The sequence below is a fragment of the Echiichthys vipera genome (genome assembly GCF_963691815.1).
Source record: "Echiichthys vipera genome assembly, chromosome: 3".
Lineage (NCBI taxonomy): Eukaryota > Metazoa > Chordata > Actinopteri > Perciformes > Trachinidae > Echiichthys > Echiichthys vipera.
The window spans coordinates 32,450,757-32,467,535 of NC_139828.1; the positions used below are offsets into that span (position 1 = coordinate 32,450,757).

Genomic DNA, 16,779 nt, shown 5'->3' on the forward strand with positions numbered 1-16,779 from the left:
TAAACGATGACTCACTCATTCAATAGTTTTATAGTATGTGTAATAGTATGTTTATATTGTGGGAATTCAAACTCACACAAATGCATTATACATTTAATTTATACATTAGAAGCCAAAAGGAGGCTTAAGGTGGCTCAAACTGCTGAAATAACAATTGCTGAATGATAAATCATGCTTTGTCTCCCCCTTAATATTATCATAAAATTTGCATTATTAGAAAGTTTGCAGTCAAGATGTTGACAGGAAACACTGGCACATAAATGGGTATATACCCCGGTTAACTCACCTAGAGAACTCCTTCAGTTCCCCGATTATTCGTGCATGTAAACAGCCTTCTTGGGTTACTATCGGGTTTTGTGTCTGTGCATGCTCCCCACTCCATGGCAGTGGCTTTGCCAGGAAGCAACGGCGCCGAAAAAAACGTGAAAAAAACAACAATAATAGAGCGTTACATTTAAACTGAGGGAGGACTTCACCATGACAACTAACATAATTACCAAGAAGACCTGTTTCTGTCGTAATTCTGTCCAATAGTCGGCCATTTGTGATTTTGACAAAGGTGAACTGGAAAAATGTATACGTGGGTAAGACCATTTTGGGTTACTGTGAGTGGGTGTTACTGTTAGGTCGATTTCCACTATGGTGGACTACCCTGAATGAGACGGGTCTATCTCGCCAAAAACGCCCCTAATTTGCATGTGAGTCGCTCAAGAGGCATTTTGACCAAGTAGAAGCCTGTCTGTCAACAAACACTTTTACAGCATACATTTAAGGTGGAGTGTTTTCTTTCATGTTACTTGTACAAACTGTAAGTTGACATTGTGAACACGGGCCACCTTAAATCAAACTACAACTATTCTGCATTTCTCTTGAGGAAAAACGGCACGCCGCTGTAACACTGATCAGCTGATCACCGGGATCTAAACCCATTCAGAGTGATACGTCACCTCCTAAGTCTCCTAATCCCTCTGGGGCCTTTTTTTGTAATGGAAACACGGCGAGTGAACGGCTGTTTGTGAGGATGTGCCCTGAAACTTTCTGGGAGGCCTCTCTACAGGGCTAATGGAAACACACATATTCACAACTGGAAGGCGTTCACTACAACCTCAGTCTGATCTGAGCAGTGGGTCTGCAGATAGAACTTTCCAATAATGAGAACTCATTTTTAGTTTGGAGGCAATGGCCCAATCCCTACTTTCATTGCCCTTGCTCGGATGACATCCATCTTTAACCTTCATTTTGATCTCAACTACACACTTATAAAGTTTTGTGACTATGTTGCACGGTTGGGACACTATCACAGTGAAAAAATCTGGCCACAGACACACAGACATACATATACACCTGAAAAATGATCAAAATTTCCTCTGTGGGTGGGTGGTGGCTGGGGCCCTTCTGTGTAGAGTTTGCATGTTCTCCCAGTGTCTGCGAGGGTTTTCTCCGGGTTCTCTGGCTTCCTCCCACAGTCCAAGGACATGCAGTTGTTAGGTTAAATGATGAATCTAAATTGCCCGTAGGTGTGAGTGTGAGTGGTTGTCTGTCTCTGTTTGTCTCTATGTGCCCTGTTATAGACTGGGTTGTCATTTTTAGTTTTATTCAAATTAAAAGGCCATCAAAGCAGAAATCTGTAAATAACAGAAATATCAAGCTTGTCAAATAGTGTAATGCAACTGTGTTTTGTATGATGTAATAAACAACACATTATGATATACTGTATGTCAGATTGACTGACTTAAATTAAATGATGACAGTATTCAGCATTCCCAAACTGTATTTTAATAAAAGCGTTTTTTATGAGTAATTGTAAATCATCAAACTGTTTCCTTAACACATTTACTCCCACAAGCAGGTGCAGACAAATGTGCTCATAAATCCAGCATAATTTCTCCAGTTTGTTTCAACCTGTTAAACCTGTTCTGTCTAGTAGCTGTTTACATTTACATTTCAGCTTAAAGCAACTAAGAAGAGATGCCTTGAACGCAAACATTGGTTATATGGTAAAGATGGAATGAAAAATATTGAAGTGTACATTATGCAAGACGTTCAAGGCTCAATATGCAGGTAATGGTAAACAGGGGTTGACCCACCACCAAAACTGTAAACACAGGCAATTTATTACAGAAAACATTTCTAATAAATGTATAAATGTTTTATGTTAAAGCTGTTTTCATCAGTGATGTTTGCAATCAAGGCGGTAAAACAATCATTCTATTTTAATTCTGATAAACTTACAAACACACAAAACAAGCATTCAATGATATATGAGAATTTAACACTTGTAGTTTAAAGTGAGACCATATACATTTTAGAAGCAGAAAAAACACATTTGTTCAATTGCAAATCAAAAGTCATTAGCAATTAGAAAATCCACCATTGCTCAATTGGATACACAGTTAATGTAAGCTAACCCTAAATTGATATTGATATTGCTGTGTAACTGAAATCGCTGAGTCAGTTTAAGACTTTAGGCCTCTTGTCTACTCATGCTACAGTACTACAGTGCATTGTGTTTCAGCATTTACGCTTTTCTGGTAATTGTCACTTGTTGCCAAAGTGCCACTCTGTTCAGCAAAAGTTACAAAGGCTCACTTTGATGTGAAAAAAAATGAAACTCACACTCACTAACAAACACTCTCGTGTGTGTGTGTGTGTGTGTGTGTGTGTGTGTGTGTGTGTGTGTGTGTGTGTGTGTGTGTGTGTGTGTGTGTGTGTGTGTGTGTGTGTGTGTGTGTGTGTGTGTGTGAAATAAACTTAACCAACCAAATGAAGTTCTGCTGTCGGTCGTGTTAGGTATCAGTCTTCTGCCACACTTTTCTATTTGGTATCCTATGGAATAAAGTACTAACAGACCTCCTGGGCTGTGTGATATTAATGATATGAGTACAGTCAAATAGTATCAACGATTTCTGATTTTAGCTGTGCTATTTTTATTGTTCTGTATTCTATACCTCTTAATGTTCCGATGAATCAGCAGCCCCCACCCACTTTTTTTTCTTTAGGAAACTAATGCCCTCAGTTTTTAAGCTAGCTCAGTGTGTGTATTGTTACCAACCTAAATAACATTCCAGTTAGGCTACGTGTTTTCCAAGGAAAAACTGGCAAAGGCATAACCTCTGTCCTCAAGATATTTGAATGAAAATAAGTTCTAAGAGTCTACCCTTTACATACATACCCACCTACCCATAATCCCATGCAGTTTGGGGCAAAACAAAGATGCTATTTTGGTTCATTCTAAAGTGATGTATTTAGATATTTGCACAAGCTAGGGTCCCTAAACACTCTTAAAGTTGCAAAAATTTGGTCTGACTGGAAAGCTGAGAGTGTTGGGAATCATTGTAGGGAGAGCATTTAAGATAGGATAGGATCTAGGAAAATCACAGCTTCATGCAACTTTACAACCATAAACTAAAGACCTAGACTATTGAGAGGATGGATGGATTTGTTGGTATGTTAACAATAAGGGGGCTTCTGAGCAGTTTCCAGAACAAAAGTGCTCACCATCCAATCGCCGAAAAAATAAATTCTCATAGAAATCTCCAAATATCAAACGTATTTGATACCAAATCCCAACATTCATTTTTCTATGGTGTTCCTCAAGGTCTTGGTAAATATATTCAAGTATTCTACCCCTTTCACTTAAGCAAATGTCATAATTCTCATTAGAGCCCCCCTGAAGGTCTGATCCTAGAACCACCCCTGATCCCCACCCTACAAAACTCAAGTGCAACACGCTGGCCGCAGATTCATGGCACATTAGCTTGGATGTGCCATTCCAAGGAGTATAATGTGACAAAACTGGGGCTTTTCTACAGCTTTGACACACATCAACATTGGTTATTACAACAGTATACTAGTGTATTGATTTAAATAATGGCTGGTTGGTGCAGATCAATCAATTATGGCCAAAGTTTGATTGTGTCAAATACTGCTGGTGTGTTTTGCTCTTCACCTGGACTGCCCCACACAGCCTCAACAGTGCAACACAAAGCAACATCTGATGTGAAAGCATGAATGGTCAATCACTTTCATCGGATGAGCTGTACCAATACACCAAGCACTTCATTTTTTGTGACCCCTTAGCTAGATGAAGGTCTAAACAGAAGCCTCAGTGGATAATATTTGCTGGGTAAAACAGTTCTCCTTTTTTGAAGAATGAATTTCATAAAACACAAGTAATGAGGAAACTGCTTCATGATGACATTTGTGCAGAAAGTTGCCAATTCAACTAGGGCATACAACTTCCACATAACACCAAGGGTTATTATTATTAATGCAGCTTCAAACTAGAAGAAGTCACTGTTGTTTACACTTTCCGGAGGGGGTCTTTGGACTTTGAGGATTCTTTTTAGAGTTCTTTTTACTCTTTCTAGATTTGTTCCGTTGAGTCTGGTTAATGACTGTGTGACTCAGTGCAGGACTCACTTCACCACCACTCGCCTCAGACCCAACCTCTATTCCACCAGCTTCCCCCATAGTGTGTGAGCCTAGCCCTGTTGCTTCTCCCGTCATGTGCACACTCTCATTATGAGCAAAGTAACCAGCCTCCTCAGCTACCTCACTTGCTGTTCCTGTCTCTGCTGAGCCCGGGTCGGTTTCCAGCACTGAAGAAATGGTCTTGTCCACTACTTTAATCTCTGAATAAGAGGTCGGTGATACCTGACCAGAGGCCTTAGTTGCACTTCCATTGAACCCCTCTCTAACCTCTAGGTGCAAAGTGACCTCTGCATTGTCTTTATCCAAAGTGAGTTCTCCACCTTCACTCTGTTCAGTTTCCCTTACGTCCATGTTTTGGTTATCAGACTGAGTTGTTTCACCCTCAGCTACTTGTCCAGATGATAATATTTCACCACTGGCCCCTGTATCTTCACTGGACATATAAACCTGTCCTGTGGCCACCCTTGATGATCTCAGTTCCTCTAAAGATGTAACCATATCATTTAAACCTTCCATGTTAGCACCCCTTACTAATGCCTGACCAACAGTATCTTGTCTCACAGGAATATCCAGAGCTATGTCTCCTACCTTTGAAGAGTCTATTCCATGCCTTACTTGATGTTTAGTAATTTCACACGGCATTTCTTGATCTTGAATCACCTTTGACGTTGCTGCTACAGGATTCCTCTCTACCTGTTGACTTGCTAAATAAAGTTTGTTCTTCGATAAATGTTCTGTCTCTAAAAACTGAGAGTCCTCTTCTGACAGCTGGTAAGACTTAATGCCATCTTCCTCTGTGTGAGAACTTGTGCCTGTTGCATCAATCATTTCACTCTCTTCATCTTGGTCTATTGAAATGTTCATTTTTTGCTGTATGGATGGCAACTCTTTCTCTCCATCACTTACGCTATCATCTGAGATGAGCTTATCCTCCACTAGAGACAAAATATCCTCCTCTTTCATTCCATCTCTTGTGTTGTGTTCTGAAATGAATTGATCTTCCACTTGGTAAATAATACTTCCTGCATCTACTCTTTCAACCTCTTCATCTTGGTCATTTAAGATGCTAAGATCATCCTCTTCCTCTTTCTCTGGAACATTTGTGTCATCATCTGAGATTAAGGTATCCTCCACTTGAGAACTTGTGTGTGATGCGTCTTCTTTTGCATTTTCTTCGTCTTGGTCATCTGAAAAGCTTATATTTTGCTGTGTTGCCAACAATACTTCCTCCACAACCATTTCATCTATATCTTCATCAGTAATGTTGTCATCTGAGATGAAATCCTCCTCCATTTGAGAACTCAAAGCAGATTGTCTTTCAATGTCTTCATCTTCGGCATCAGAGGTGCTGAAATGTTGCTGTAACTCTTCCTCCACAATACTATCCTCTTTCTCTCCATCACATATTCTGTCTTCATCTGCATTGACTTGATCCTTGTTTACTACTAATTCCGATGTTATATCTTGTTGATTATCATAATCTTCTTCTTTGTGATCAGAGCTACTGTCTTCCACTGTATGCAGATGTTTCTCTAATGTTGAAACGGTTGGCACATTAGAGCCCTCCACTTGTATTTGAGTGGTAATTTCTTCTGAAGCTGTTATCAAATTTGAATCACCCATATATCCTTCTTCTTGGCTAGCTAAAATAGTGCTCACAGTTTGCAAAGAGGTTCTTGCCTCAGCAATATCTGTATTTGCATGATCTCCGTCAATCTTGTCCCCTTCACTATGATCAACCTGTAGTTCTGGTATTGCTTCTTGATCAGGGATGGACCTGTCTTCATTGACAGCGTCTGTTGAAATATCATTTGGAGGAGCTGCTGACAATTTGTCACCCATATTATTGAGTCGCACTTCAGAATCTAACAGCTTCTTCTCAGCCTTCACCTCTTCATGTGAATCACAGATGACAGTAGTCTTTTCCTCCATATTCTCTTCTGCCTGGATACTATCAGTAGTGTCAATGACCTGATTTGTTTCTAAGTCTGAAACAACGTTCTCTGTTGGACTGATATCTTCCTCCAGGTCCCTATTACTTTGATCCGCTGTGACTTCACTCCATTGAGATTCTGACCCAACTTCAGCACTTATGTCCTCTGGACCTTCAACTGTGCTGAGTTGAACAGATTTTCCTTTTTCTTCTTTCAAAGATGCTGTTTCCAGTCTGTCCACATTTTCTTCTGTGCTAAAATGTATGTGATCTTCTACAAAATTGATGCGGTCCAAAGTAGAAGTGATTCCCTCTCCTTGAGGAAACGTTATTGTCTCTTCACTCTCTTTGTCTGTATTAACTAAATTAGTATCCTCTGATCCAGATTGGAAAGCTTCTGTGGAGGACATCGGTGTGATCATAGATATATCTTCCTTGGAATAACCTTCAGAGGGAACATGATCTTCCCGCTGTTCTGATTCTTCTTCCTCCGCATTTGGATCATTGAATTCTGTTGTTTGACTTATCACATCTGACAATGTGTTTGTTGGAGATTCAGTAATTCGACACAACTGATCTGGCAAAATTTCACTTATTGTATCTCCTACTTTCTCTACCACTGTGTCACACTGCTCAAACGATGTCTGCAGTACATCTGGCCCTGCTAATGATTTCACATTATCTTCCTCAAGATTTACAACGGGAGATTCTTCTGTTTGTGTTGCAAACTCTTGGATACCCTTATTGTCTTCAAATGCATTTTGAACCATACTAGGCTCTTCATCATCGAATGATGTGTCGTACTCTGATGTGTAGGTGATCACATCTTGCTTTTCTTCAATTGTATCATCATGCATGTTCTGAGCTGGATCACTGTCATTCTTAAACAGATTTTCCATCATAACCTCTTCCTTTGACGGCTGATGAGTTTTAGTGGTGTCAGCAATAATGGTGTTTTTTAAAACACTACTGGTCTTCTCTTCCTTTCGTGAATCTATTTTAGGTGCTTTTAGAATAACACTGGCATCTACTGTTCGCTCCAATGGTGGAATTCCTTGGAACTGGTTTGCACTGATCTGCCTAATCCCTGCTGGCCAAACTCCAGTCTGTTTGACTTCTGGCTTCACTGTTATCACATGCCCCATTGCCATGCTTGGTGGCCCAACACCAACTCCCAAAACATTGATCGGCCCTAACCCGTTCTGACCTGGCTGCCCAACCCATGTTTGCCCCAAATTATTATTTACTGCAACAACACCTACCTTTTTAGCAAGAGTGTGTCTTGGCAGAATGCCAAACACACTCCCCTGGGCTGCCGGGCCTAATGCCCCCTGAGGGGGAGCAGCCTCCTTTACCAGGATAGCACCTCTGGGCAAAGTGCCCTGAGATGAACCTGGGTCCACCTTCTCTGCCTCACCTGGACTACTTTTATTCTTAACTAACATATAAATACCATCAGGATTTGGCCCAATTATTTGCCAGTCCTCCCCAGGGACCGAGTCCGGAGACACACCAGGGCTACCAGGTAGCAACAGGGTTGGGCTTACTGGACTGCCAGGGCTGGCAGGGCTTTTTGGGTTCTCTATGCCCTGGATAACTAGCCCAGAAGGAGGACCTTGGGGTCCACTGATGATGAGTCCAGAAGAAGGACTCTGGGGCCCTCCGACTACATACAAGCCTGGCAATTTAGCTCTATGGGCACCATCTGCCAGCAGAACTGCGTTCTGAAGATGTGGCTGAACTACATAGTGTATGGGCTGAACTACAGGGCTGGTGGTGTAGAAAACTGGTTGCTGCTGTAGCATAACTGTCTGAGTTTGACAGGGCAGAGTAGCAGAATGATTGATGTTAGAGGAATGACTAATGTTAGTAACCTTGGAGTGAGGCAGTGTCATGGATGATGTGGCAGTGTTTATATGACTGACAGTTGATTTTGTGATGTTAGTAGATGACATGACTTTCTCTGTCTTTAAATTGTAATGCCCTGTTTCGATTTTGGGTTTAACAGCCGGTACAACAATATCTACCGTGGTTTTGACAGCACCTGCTATTTTTTGTGTCAGGGAAGGTTTGGGTGTTGGTGTAGGAGGGGAACAAATCTCAGCCAGAGTCTTGAACTTTGGCCCAAGATCATTGAGGAACTGCAGGCCATTGTCAGTCTCCAGGAGGCTGCAGCAGCCCACAGAGCCAGCAGGGGAGCCCCGGCCTTCAAAAACATACTCCAAAAGGCCGTCCTTCACTGGCTCAGAGCACACAGCTTTCTGTTAATGGCAGAAAAATAAGCACAAACAGTGGTGTCAATCAATTCTAAACATATGTTTATATGTGAAAGATCTGGTGAAAACAGTGCTTCAGATAAAGCTATCATGGTTAGCTGGAACTAACCTGTGAGTAGTAATCATTGAGGAAAGTGTCAGATAGGGCCATATCCTCGAACAGAGTTTGCCTGCTGAATGTAGCACTGCCATTTCCATGGTTGAAAAGTTCCCTTGAAAACCTGTAATTGTTGTCAACCTCCGTCCAACTTTGGTTGTTTTCCATAAACTTCTGCACATATTCATCATATACTGTAGTTGTCTGTTGAGTTCCTGTGATTTTTGAAATAATGGTGTTGACTTTTGATGCTGGTGCAGCCCCAACTTTCTTCTCGTTTGCTACCATGACAGGGACACTTTGGAGTGGCACTTCCTAAAAAAACGAACGAAAGAAAATCTTACCTATTAACACATGGTTGTTAAATGTTGAACCTTCCTGTTAGTCCCAATGTGTACCCAATTAAAATGATCAGTGACAGGTGTAGAACGTATGATATCCCCCTGACACATCATACTGCCTTCTACCACCTTTTCATTGCAGCCTGGTTTCTACACAGATATTTATTTTCAATAATACCGGGATTACCTCTGATTCTGTGTATTGGGAAACTAAAATCAGACAGGTGATATATCCCTCTTTTCCCATATAAAGAAAACAAAAATGCCAGCTAACCTTATCCTCGCCTCTGCCTTCAGTGTGGTAGGATATGAGGTGTTCTTTGGCGTCGAATGGCAGATCATTAAATTGGTCAGGAAAGATTGTGTGTGCTCCGCCACACTGACAGAACAGCAGGAGAAGAGGGATGACTGCAGAGAGAAGCAAAAACATTCAACTATCTAATGCAAATTTAAGTTGAGCTGAGAGGTGTTTTTACCCTGTGTATAAAGATTGTCTCATTTCAAGAGACACAAAACCAAAATTAAATATTCAGTATTAGCATTGTAGTTGTATACAACAGTGACTGACAGTAAAGGATAAATCCAACCTTTGAGAATCTTGTAATGAGAAATATATGTTGAGTCAGAGAGGTGGTGACTTAACTCTATGGTAATTTTTGAAGCTGCCCTTATTAGAGACACAACTTAATATAATTCAGTCTAAAACAACACCACCATCACTGATATTTTGTCCCATGTCATTTATTTTACCCAGTATTGCAGTATTGCATAAACAATGGTTTGATTTTCAGTAAGTACATGTACTGGTTTGGTAAAAACTATGAATTAAAACCAAATATTTATCAGGGGAAGTATTTAGCCTGTGTTGCCTCTTCCACTTAACACCTGTGCTCGCTTGTCTAATGCCGTGATTCCCAAACAGAGGTACTCCAGGGAGTACTTCTACAGCCAGGGGCTACGTGAAAAGATTGAATAGCTAAAAGAAAAAACATAGCCAAAAGGGCAACTAAACAGTTTAAAATAACTAGCTAAAAAAAATAGTTAGCTAAAAGAATGGGATACTGTAAATCGTTGAAATAGTTAGCTTAAAGTAATGACTAAATTGTTTAAATGATCTAAAAGTATTGGATAAAGGTGTTAAATAGTCAGCTTTTGGAAGTATTGGATTAATGAAATAGTTAGCTTAACTTATTGATAAATAGAAAAAATAGTTAGCTTAATGCATTGGATAAATAGGCAAAATCGTTAGCTTAAAATATTGGATAAATAGATGAAATAGTTAGCTTAACAAACTACATGAATAGACTAAATAGTTAGCTTAACATATTGCATAAATGGTTGAAATAGTTTGCTTAAAGTATTGGATAAATGGTTGAAATAGTTCGCTTAAAGTATTGGATAAATGGTTGAAATAGTTCGCTTAAAGTATTGGATAAATGGTTGAAATAGTTAGCTTAAAGTATTGGATAAATGCTTGAAATAGTAAGCTTAAAGCATTGGATAAATGTTTGAAATAGTTAGCATAAAGTATTGGATAAAGGTTTGAAATAGTTAGCTTAAAGTATTGGATAAATGGTTGAAATAGTTATCTTAAATCATTGGATAAATCATTGAAAAAGTTAGCTTCTAGTAATGAATAAATTGTAGAAATGAATATTTTAAAGTAATGACTAAAATGTTTAAATGACAACCTAAAAGTATTGGCTAAATATTTTAAATAGTCAGCTTTTGGAAGTATTGGATTAATGGAATAGTTAGCTTAACCAATTTGGATAAATATACAAAATAGATAGCTTGCTTAACATATTGAATAAATATATGAAATAGTTCGCTTAACATATTGGATAAATAGATGAAATAGTTAGTTTAACGTATTGGATGAATAGATAAAATAGTTAGCTTAACGTATTGAATAAATAGCTGAAAGAGTTGGCTTAAAGTATTGGATAAACAGATGAAATAGTAAGCTTAAAGTATTGGATAAAAGGTTGAAATAGATAGCCTAAAGTATTGGATAAAAGGTTGAAATAGTTAGCTTAAAGTATTGGATAAATGGTTGAAATAGTTAGCTTAAAGTATTGGATAAACGGTTGAAATAGTTAGCTTAAAGTATTGGATAAATGGTTGAAATAGTTAACTTCTAGTAATGAATAAATTCTAGAAATTAATAGCTTCAAGTAATGACTTAAATGTTTAACTGACTACCTAAAAGTATTGGCTAAATATTTTAAATAGTCAGCTTTTGGAAGTATTGGAATAATGAAATAGTTAGCTTAACCAATTCGTATACATATACGAAATACATAGCTAGCTTAACATATTGGATAAAAAGATAAAATAGTCGCTTAACACATTGGATAAAGAGATGAAATAGTTAGCTTAACACATTGGATAAATAGATGAAATAGTAAGCTTAACATATTTGTCAAATAGACTAAATAGTTAGCTTTACATATTGCATAAATGGTTGAAAAAGTTAGCTTAACTTATTGATAAAAAGAAAAAATGGTTAGCTTAACATATTGGATAAATAGATAAAAAAGTTAGCTGAACACATTGGATGATTAGATGAAATAGTTAGCTTAACATATTGGATGAATAGATGAAATAGTTAGCTTAACATATTGCATAAATGGTTGAAATAGTTAGCTTAAAGTATTGGATAAATGGTTGAAATAGTTATCTTAAATTATTGGATAAATCATTGAAAAAGTTAGCCTCTAATAATGAATAAATTGTAGAAATTAATATCTTAAAGAAATGACTAATATGTTTAAATTACAACCTAAAAGTATTTGCTAAATATTTTAAATAGTCAGCTTTTGGAAGTATTGGATTAATTAAATAGTTAGCTTAACCAATTTGGATAAATATACGGAATAGATAGCTAGCTTAACATATTGGATACATAGATGAAATAGTTAACTTAACGTATTGGATAAATAGATGAAGTAGTTAGATTAAAGTATTGGATAAATGGTTGAAATAGTTAGCTTAACATATTGGCTAAATGGTTGAAATAGTAAGCTTAAAGCATTGGATAAATGGTTGAAATAGTTAACTTAACGTATTGGATAAATAGATGAAATAGTTAGCTTAAAGTATTGGATAAATAGTTGAAATAGTAAGCTTAAAGATTTGGATAAATGGTTGAAATAGTTAGCTTAAAGTATTGGATAAAGGTTTGAAATAGTTAGCTTAAAGTATTGGATAAATGGTTAAAATAGTTATCTTAAATCATTGGATAAATCATTGGAAAAGTTAGCCTCTAATAATGAATAAATTGTAGAAATTAATATCTTAAAGTAATGACTAATATGTCTAAATTACAACCTAAAAGTATTTGCTAAATATTTTAAATAGTCAGCTTTTGGAAGTATTGGATTAATGAAATAGTTATCTTAACGTATTGGTTAAACGGTTAAAATAGTATGCTTAAAGTATTGGACAAATGGCTGAAATAGTTAGCCTAAAGTATTGGACAAATGGCTGAAATAGTTAGCCTAAAGTATTGGATAAATGGTTGAAATAGTTGGCTTAAGTATTGGATAAATGGTTGAAATAGTTAGCTTAAAGTATTTGATAAAAGGTTGAAATAGTTAGCTTAAATTATTGGATAAATGGTTGAAATAGTTAGCTTAAAGTATTGGATAAATGGTTGAAATAGTTAGCTTAAAGTTTTGGATAAATGGTTGAAATAGTTAGCTTAAAGTACTTGATAAATGGTTGAAATAGTAAGCTTAAAGTTTTGGATAAAAGGTTGAAATAGTTAGCTTAAATTATTGGATAAATGGTTGAAATAGTAAGCTTAAAGCATTGGATAACCGGTTGAAATAGTAAGCTTAAAGTATTGGATAAATGGTTGAAATAGTTAGCTTAAAGTATTGGATAAATGGCTAAATGACTACCTAAAAGTATTGGCTAAATATTTTAAGCTCAAGTCAGCTTTTGGAAGTATTGGATGAATGATATAGTTAGCTTAACCAATTTGGTTACATATACCAAATAGATAGCTAGCTTAACTATTGGATAAATAGATGAAATAGTTAGCTTAACATATTGGATAAATAGATGAAATAGTTAGCTTAACGCATTGGATAAATAGAAGAAATAGTTAGCTTTACATATTGGATAAATAGGTGAAATAGTTAGCTTAAAGTGTTGGATAAATGGTTGAAATAGTAAGCTTAAAGCATTGGATAAATGGTTGAAATAGTTAGCTTAAAGTATTGGATAAAGGTTTAAAATAGTTAGCTTAAAGTATTGGATAAATGGCTGAAACATTTGGCTTCACTTCAACTTAGTAGCTGGCCAGTAAGAGTATGATAGCTGACCAAACCAACCTTAATATTTACAGTTCTGTTGTATAAAAAGATGAACAACATCCACTTTTATGTATTGAATAGTTAAAACCTACATTTGGAATGTTAAATCACCAAACAGGGCTGTGGGGGTACCTCAGACCTAAAAGGTTGGGATCTGGCCATATACAAAAAATGTCTATCGTTCACAGCACTTTTGGATATGTCGTATAGTATACCTTTAGCAACTTTTTAGTAGGTCAGTGGCTACAATCTCTAGAAATTAACACATTCAAAAAATAGCGTGTTTGTTAAAGCTCAACTCACAAAGCAGTAGGCATGCTGCCATCAGCAGCAGGCCGATGGCTTGGGCAGAGAGCTCAGATGATTTAGTTCCTAGCCTGGCTGCCTTTGGCCTGCAGTCCCCTGTGTCCACACAGGTACAAACGTCCACAGTGAAAATCTCATTGGCCGGGCAAGACAGACCCTGAGCGTCCAACACCTCCACCTGCAGCTCATATGAGCCAGGCCACAGTGTTTCATGAGAGTGAAAAGCAGCACTCGTCTCTAGAGACAACAAAGGATAGAGGTCTGTCACACTCCCACTGTATTATCATTATCAGTATTACTATTAGTCCTAACTTAAGTTATAATACTAGTAGAATTGTAATACTACAAGTGTAATATTAACATTTCTAATGTATGCTGCCATGCTAGGCATATCAAAGAGTCTGTAGTCCATATTTTTGAATGTGTACATTATGTCTAGCTTTGAACTGAATTGAGTTTGATCAATTAATAGTAAGTAGTTAGTTTGCAGTAATAATCAAACAGTTACAAAATCAGGGCCAAACTTAATTAAAAAGTTCTTACAACAATCACCGATGCATTAGAAAAGAAAGTAGTTTGTACTGTATGTGTTTTTGTGTTCTGATCCTAACCACTAACCAAGCACATTTTCTTACCATTGATGACTTCTACGTCCCAGCTGCCTCGTGTCCCATCTGGTACGATTCTGAATGTAAATGGAGCAGCGTTGGGACTAACATCCTCATCAAAGCCGGTAACATACACAGTTTTTACATCAGAGCACAGAGTGCTATGGGTGGTGGTCAGGGTGGGACAGTGGTCATTGGAGTCAGCGACTTGAATGGCTATTGTTCCTGTGGCTGTCTGTGATGGCATGTCTGAGGATGACAACAGTTTAGTAAGTCAGACTGGCAGACCTGTAGCAAGATGGTTACTGTGCATGCCTTATAACAGTAATTCCTGGTTTGAGTCAAGCTGTGGGTTTTTTGTTGCATGTCATACTCCTCTCTCTTTTGCCCCACTTACAGTCTGCTTCCAAACTGTCTTCTGTCTAATAAAGGCAAATAAAAACTGCACAGACTGCAAGGCTACAACTGGGAGTAGGACAATATAGGATTTTATCACATACCAAATGAAAAACATCCAATTCCATTAATTCCATATATTGTGAATATCCTCTCAAGTGACTTGACCAGTGGTTTGATTGCAGTTTACTACATAAGTTCAAATCAAGCAGAATTTAATTTATTATACAGACATCGGTCTTCTCATTCGATGTAGCCTGTTAAAAGAAGTATAAAGTGAAAGTGTTTGTTGCATGTACAACTGTAGGTTTGATCATTTAATAGCCTGTATGTGTGGAAATGACCATCCACAATATTTCCAATGTGTTCTGTGTGAATTCCATTCTCTCATTGATCACTACAATTTTTATTATAATATACTATGACTTTTTTAATAAGGGGGGGGGGGGTCATCTCTTATTTAAAGTTGTACTTCGTAAGACTTTCATCTATTTAATTGTCTATTAAGTTCCTATCTATCAAAGGGTGTTAAGGGAGTTAAAACAGTGGTGATTGATCTAATGACCCACTAATGAAAGCACTTCTATTTGCCTTTTTGCTGAGTATTCACATCTGTGTGTCTTTGGAGACATTCCTGTGCTAGATGTAAATAAGCCGCCATGTTAGTGACTCTGCTGGCAGTGGTTGGTCTGTCAGCCCAGATCGTCACCAACGGTCATGCTGCCTTCACTTGCTATCGGAAATCCGGAACTTTAACTTCTGAGTCAGGCTTGGAGTAAGAACAGAAGTGTAACAGGAATGTATGGGGAATAAAAGGGGAACATATGGAGACGAACTGGAAGTAGAGAGGTAAATGTGTGTCATTGACGTTTACAAAAGAGAGAAAAAAAAAAGTCAACACACAGTGACCGTGAATGTAAAAAAAGATGGAGGCTCTGAAAGAACAGGCTCACCTGCAGTTATATCTTATTGCCAAAGAGATCGCTAGAAACAAGTAGGGGTGGATAGGTTCACAAAATCCACTGTTCGGTTCATATCACGGTTTTCGGGTCGCGGTTTTTCGGTTCGGTTCGGTTGTTTTTTTCTAATTCTTTTAGATTCTAAAAATACCATGTATCAGATGTGTAGCTTAATAATAATAAAAAAAATTGAATCAGATATTCTTAAGGACATGTCATGCAATCATGCAAAAACTGAAATAATGAGGCAGCTTGTTTAGGGATTACTGGAACAATCTTAAATGAAAGTGAAGTGAGATTTTGAAACAGTAGGAGAGACATTGCTGCATTTACGCGCTTATATATTTAGTTGGCAAAAAAGGTAAACAATTGTTTGCCTTCTAGGTAAGAATATAAACACTTATACATTATCAAATCTTAGAAAAATGAAGAAAATAGGTTTTCTTTCACCAAAATATGCACAAACAGCAATCACTGAAATGACTGAAATAGGCTGCATCAGGATAATTTAATTAATTTGGAATTGAGGCCGGTTGACGAAAATGATCCAAAATGAGGGGCTGTAAAAATATGAGCATCACATTAATGGATATTGTAAAACAATGCAGCGAAATAGGAGTACATACAGTATATTGTCTTTATTTTATCAATGTAAATATTAGTCATTGGCCTCAAAGCAACAAGCTTGTCAAAAAACAATCCTTGTTAAATGAACAAACCTGTTAACCAGAGGTTTTCACTCAATTATTGGACTAAAGTAAAGTTTGAGGCTCTTCTCCTTTACTTGAGTATTTTATTTACATGCTACTTCATTCTTCTACTTCACTACAAATCAGTGGAAATATTCTACTTTTACTCCACTACATTTATCTGATTACTTCAGTTACTAGTTACTTTACCAGGCTTACAAGCACATATTAAACATTAGTTTATTCATCAAAAACTGGACTGACACAAATGAACGTAACATAAATGCAGTGTAGCATGATTTTTTTATCAACTTCTCCTCTTTACACTCAGATATGGCTGCAGAGTAAACACAGGCTTCCCAGAGAAAGAAACTAAAACTTCTCTGTCCATTCTCTGGTTACCTGGCGTTTTTCT

General features: G+C 37.3%; 1 protein-coding gene across 1 annotated transcript in view; it reads right to left on the reverse strand.

Moving 5' to 3' along the window:
- Window positions 1-1,760: 1,760 nt before the first annotated feature.
- LOC310966719 (uncharacterized protein) overlaps window positions 1,761-16,779 on the reverse strand; it is a 34,025-nt gene continuing 19,006 nt past the window's right edge. Inside the window, exons 10-14 of the mRNA XM_083940565.1 lie at window positions 14,348-14,569; window positions 13,710-13,949; window positions 9,356-9,489; window positions 8,753-9,055; window positions 1,761-8,628 (exon numbers count right to left, since the gene is read on the reverse strand). Of these exons, the coding sequence (XP_083796691.1) occupies window positions 4,294-8,628; window positions 8,753-9,055; window positions 9,356-9,489; window positions 13,710-13,949; window positions 14,348-14,569 (5,234 nt within the window). The 3' untranslated portion in view covers window positions 1,761-4,293. The remainder of the gene's footprint in view (window positions 8,629-8,752; window positions 9,056-9,355; window positions 9,490-13,709; window positions 13,950-14,347; window positions 14,570-16,779) is intronic.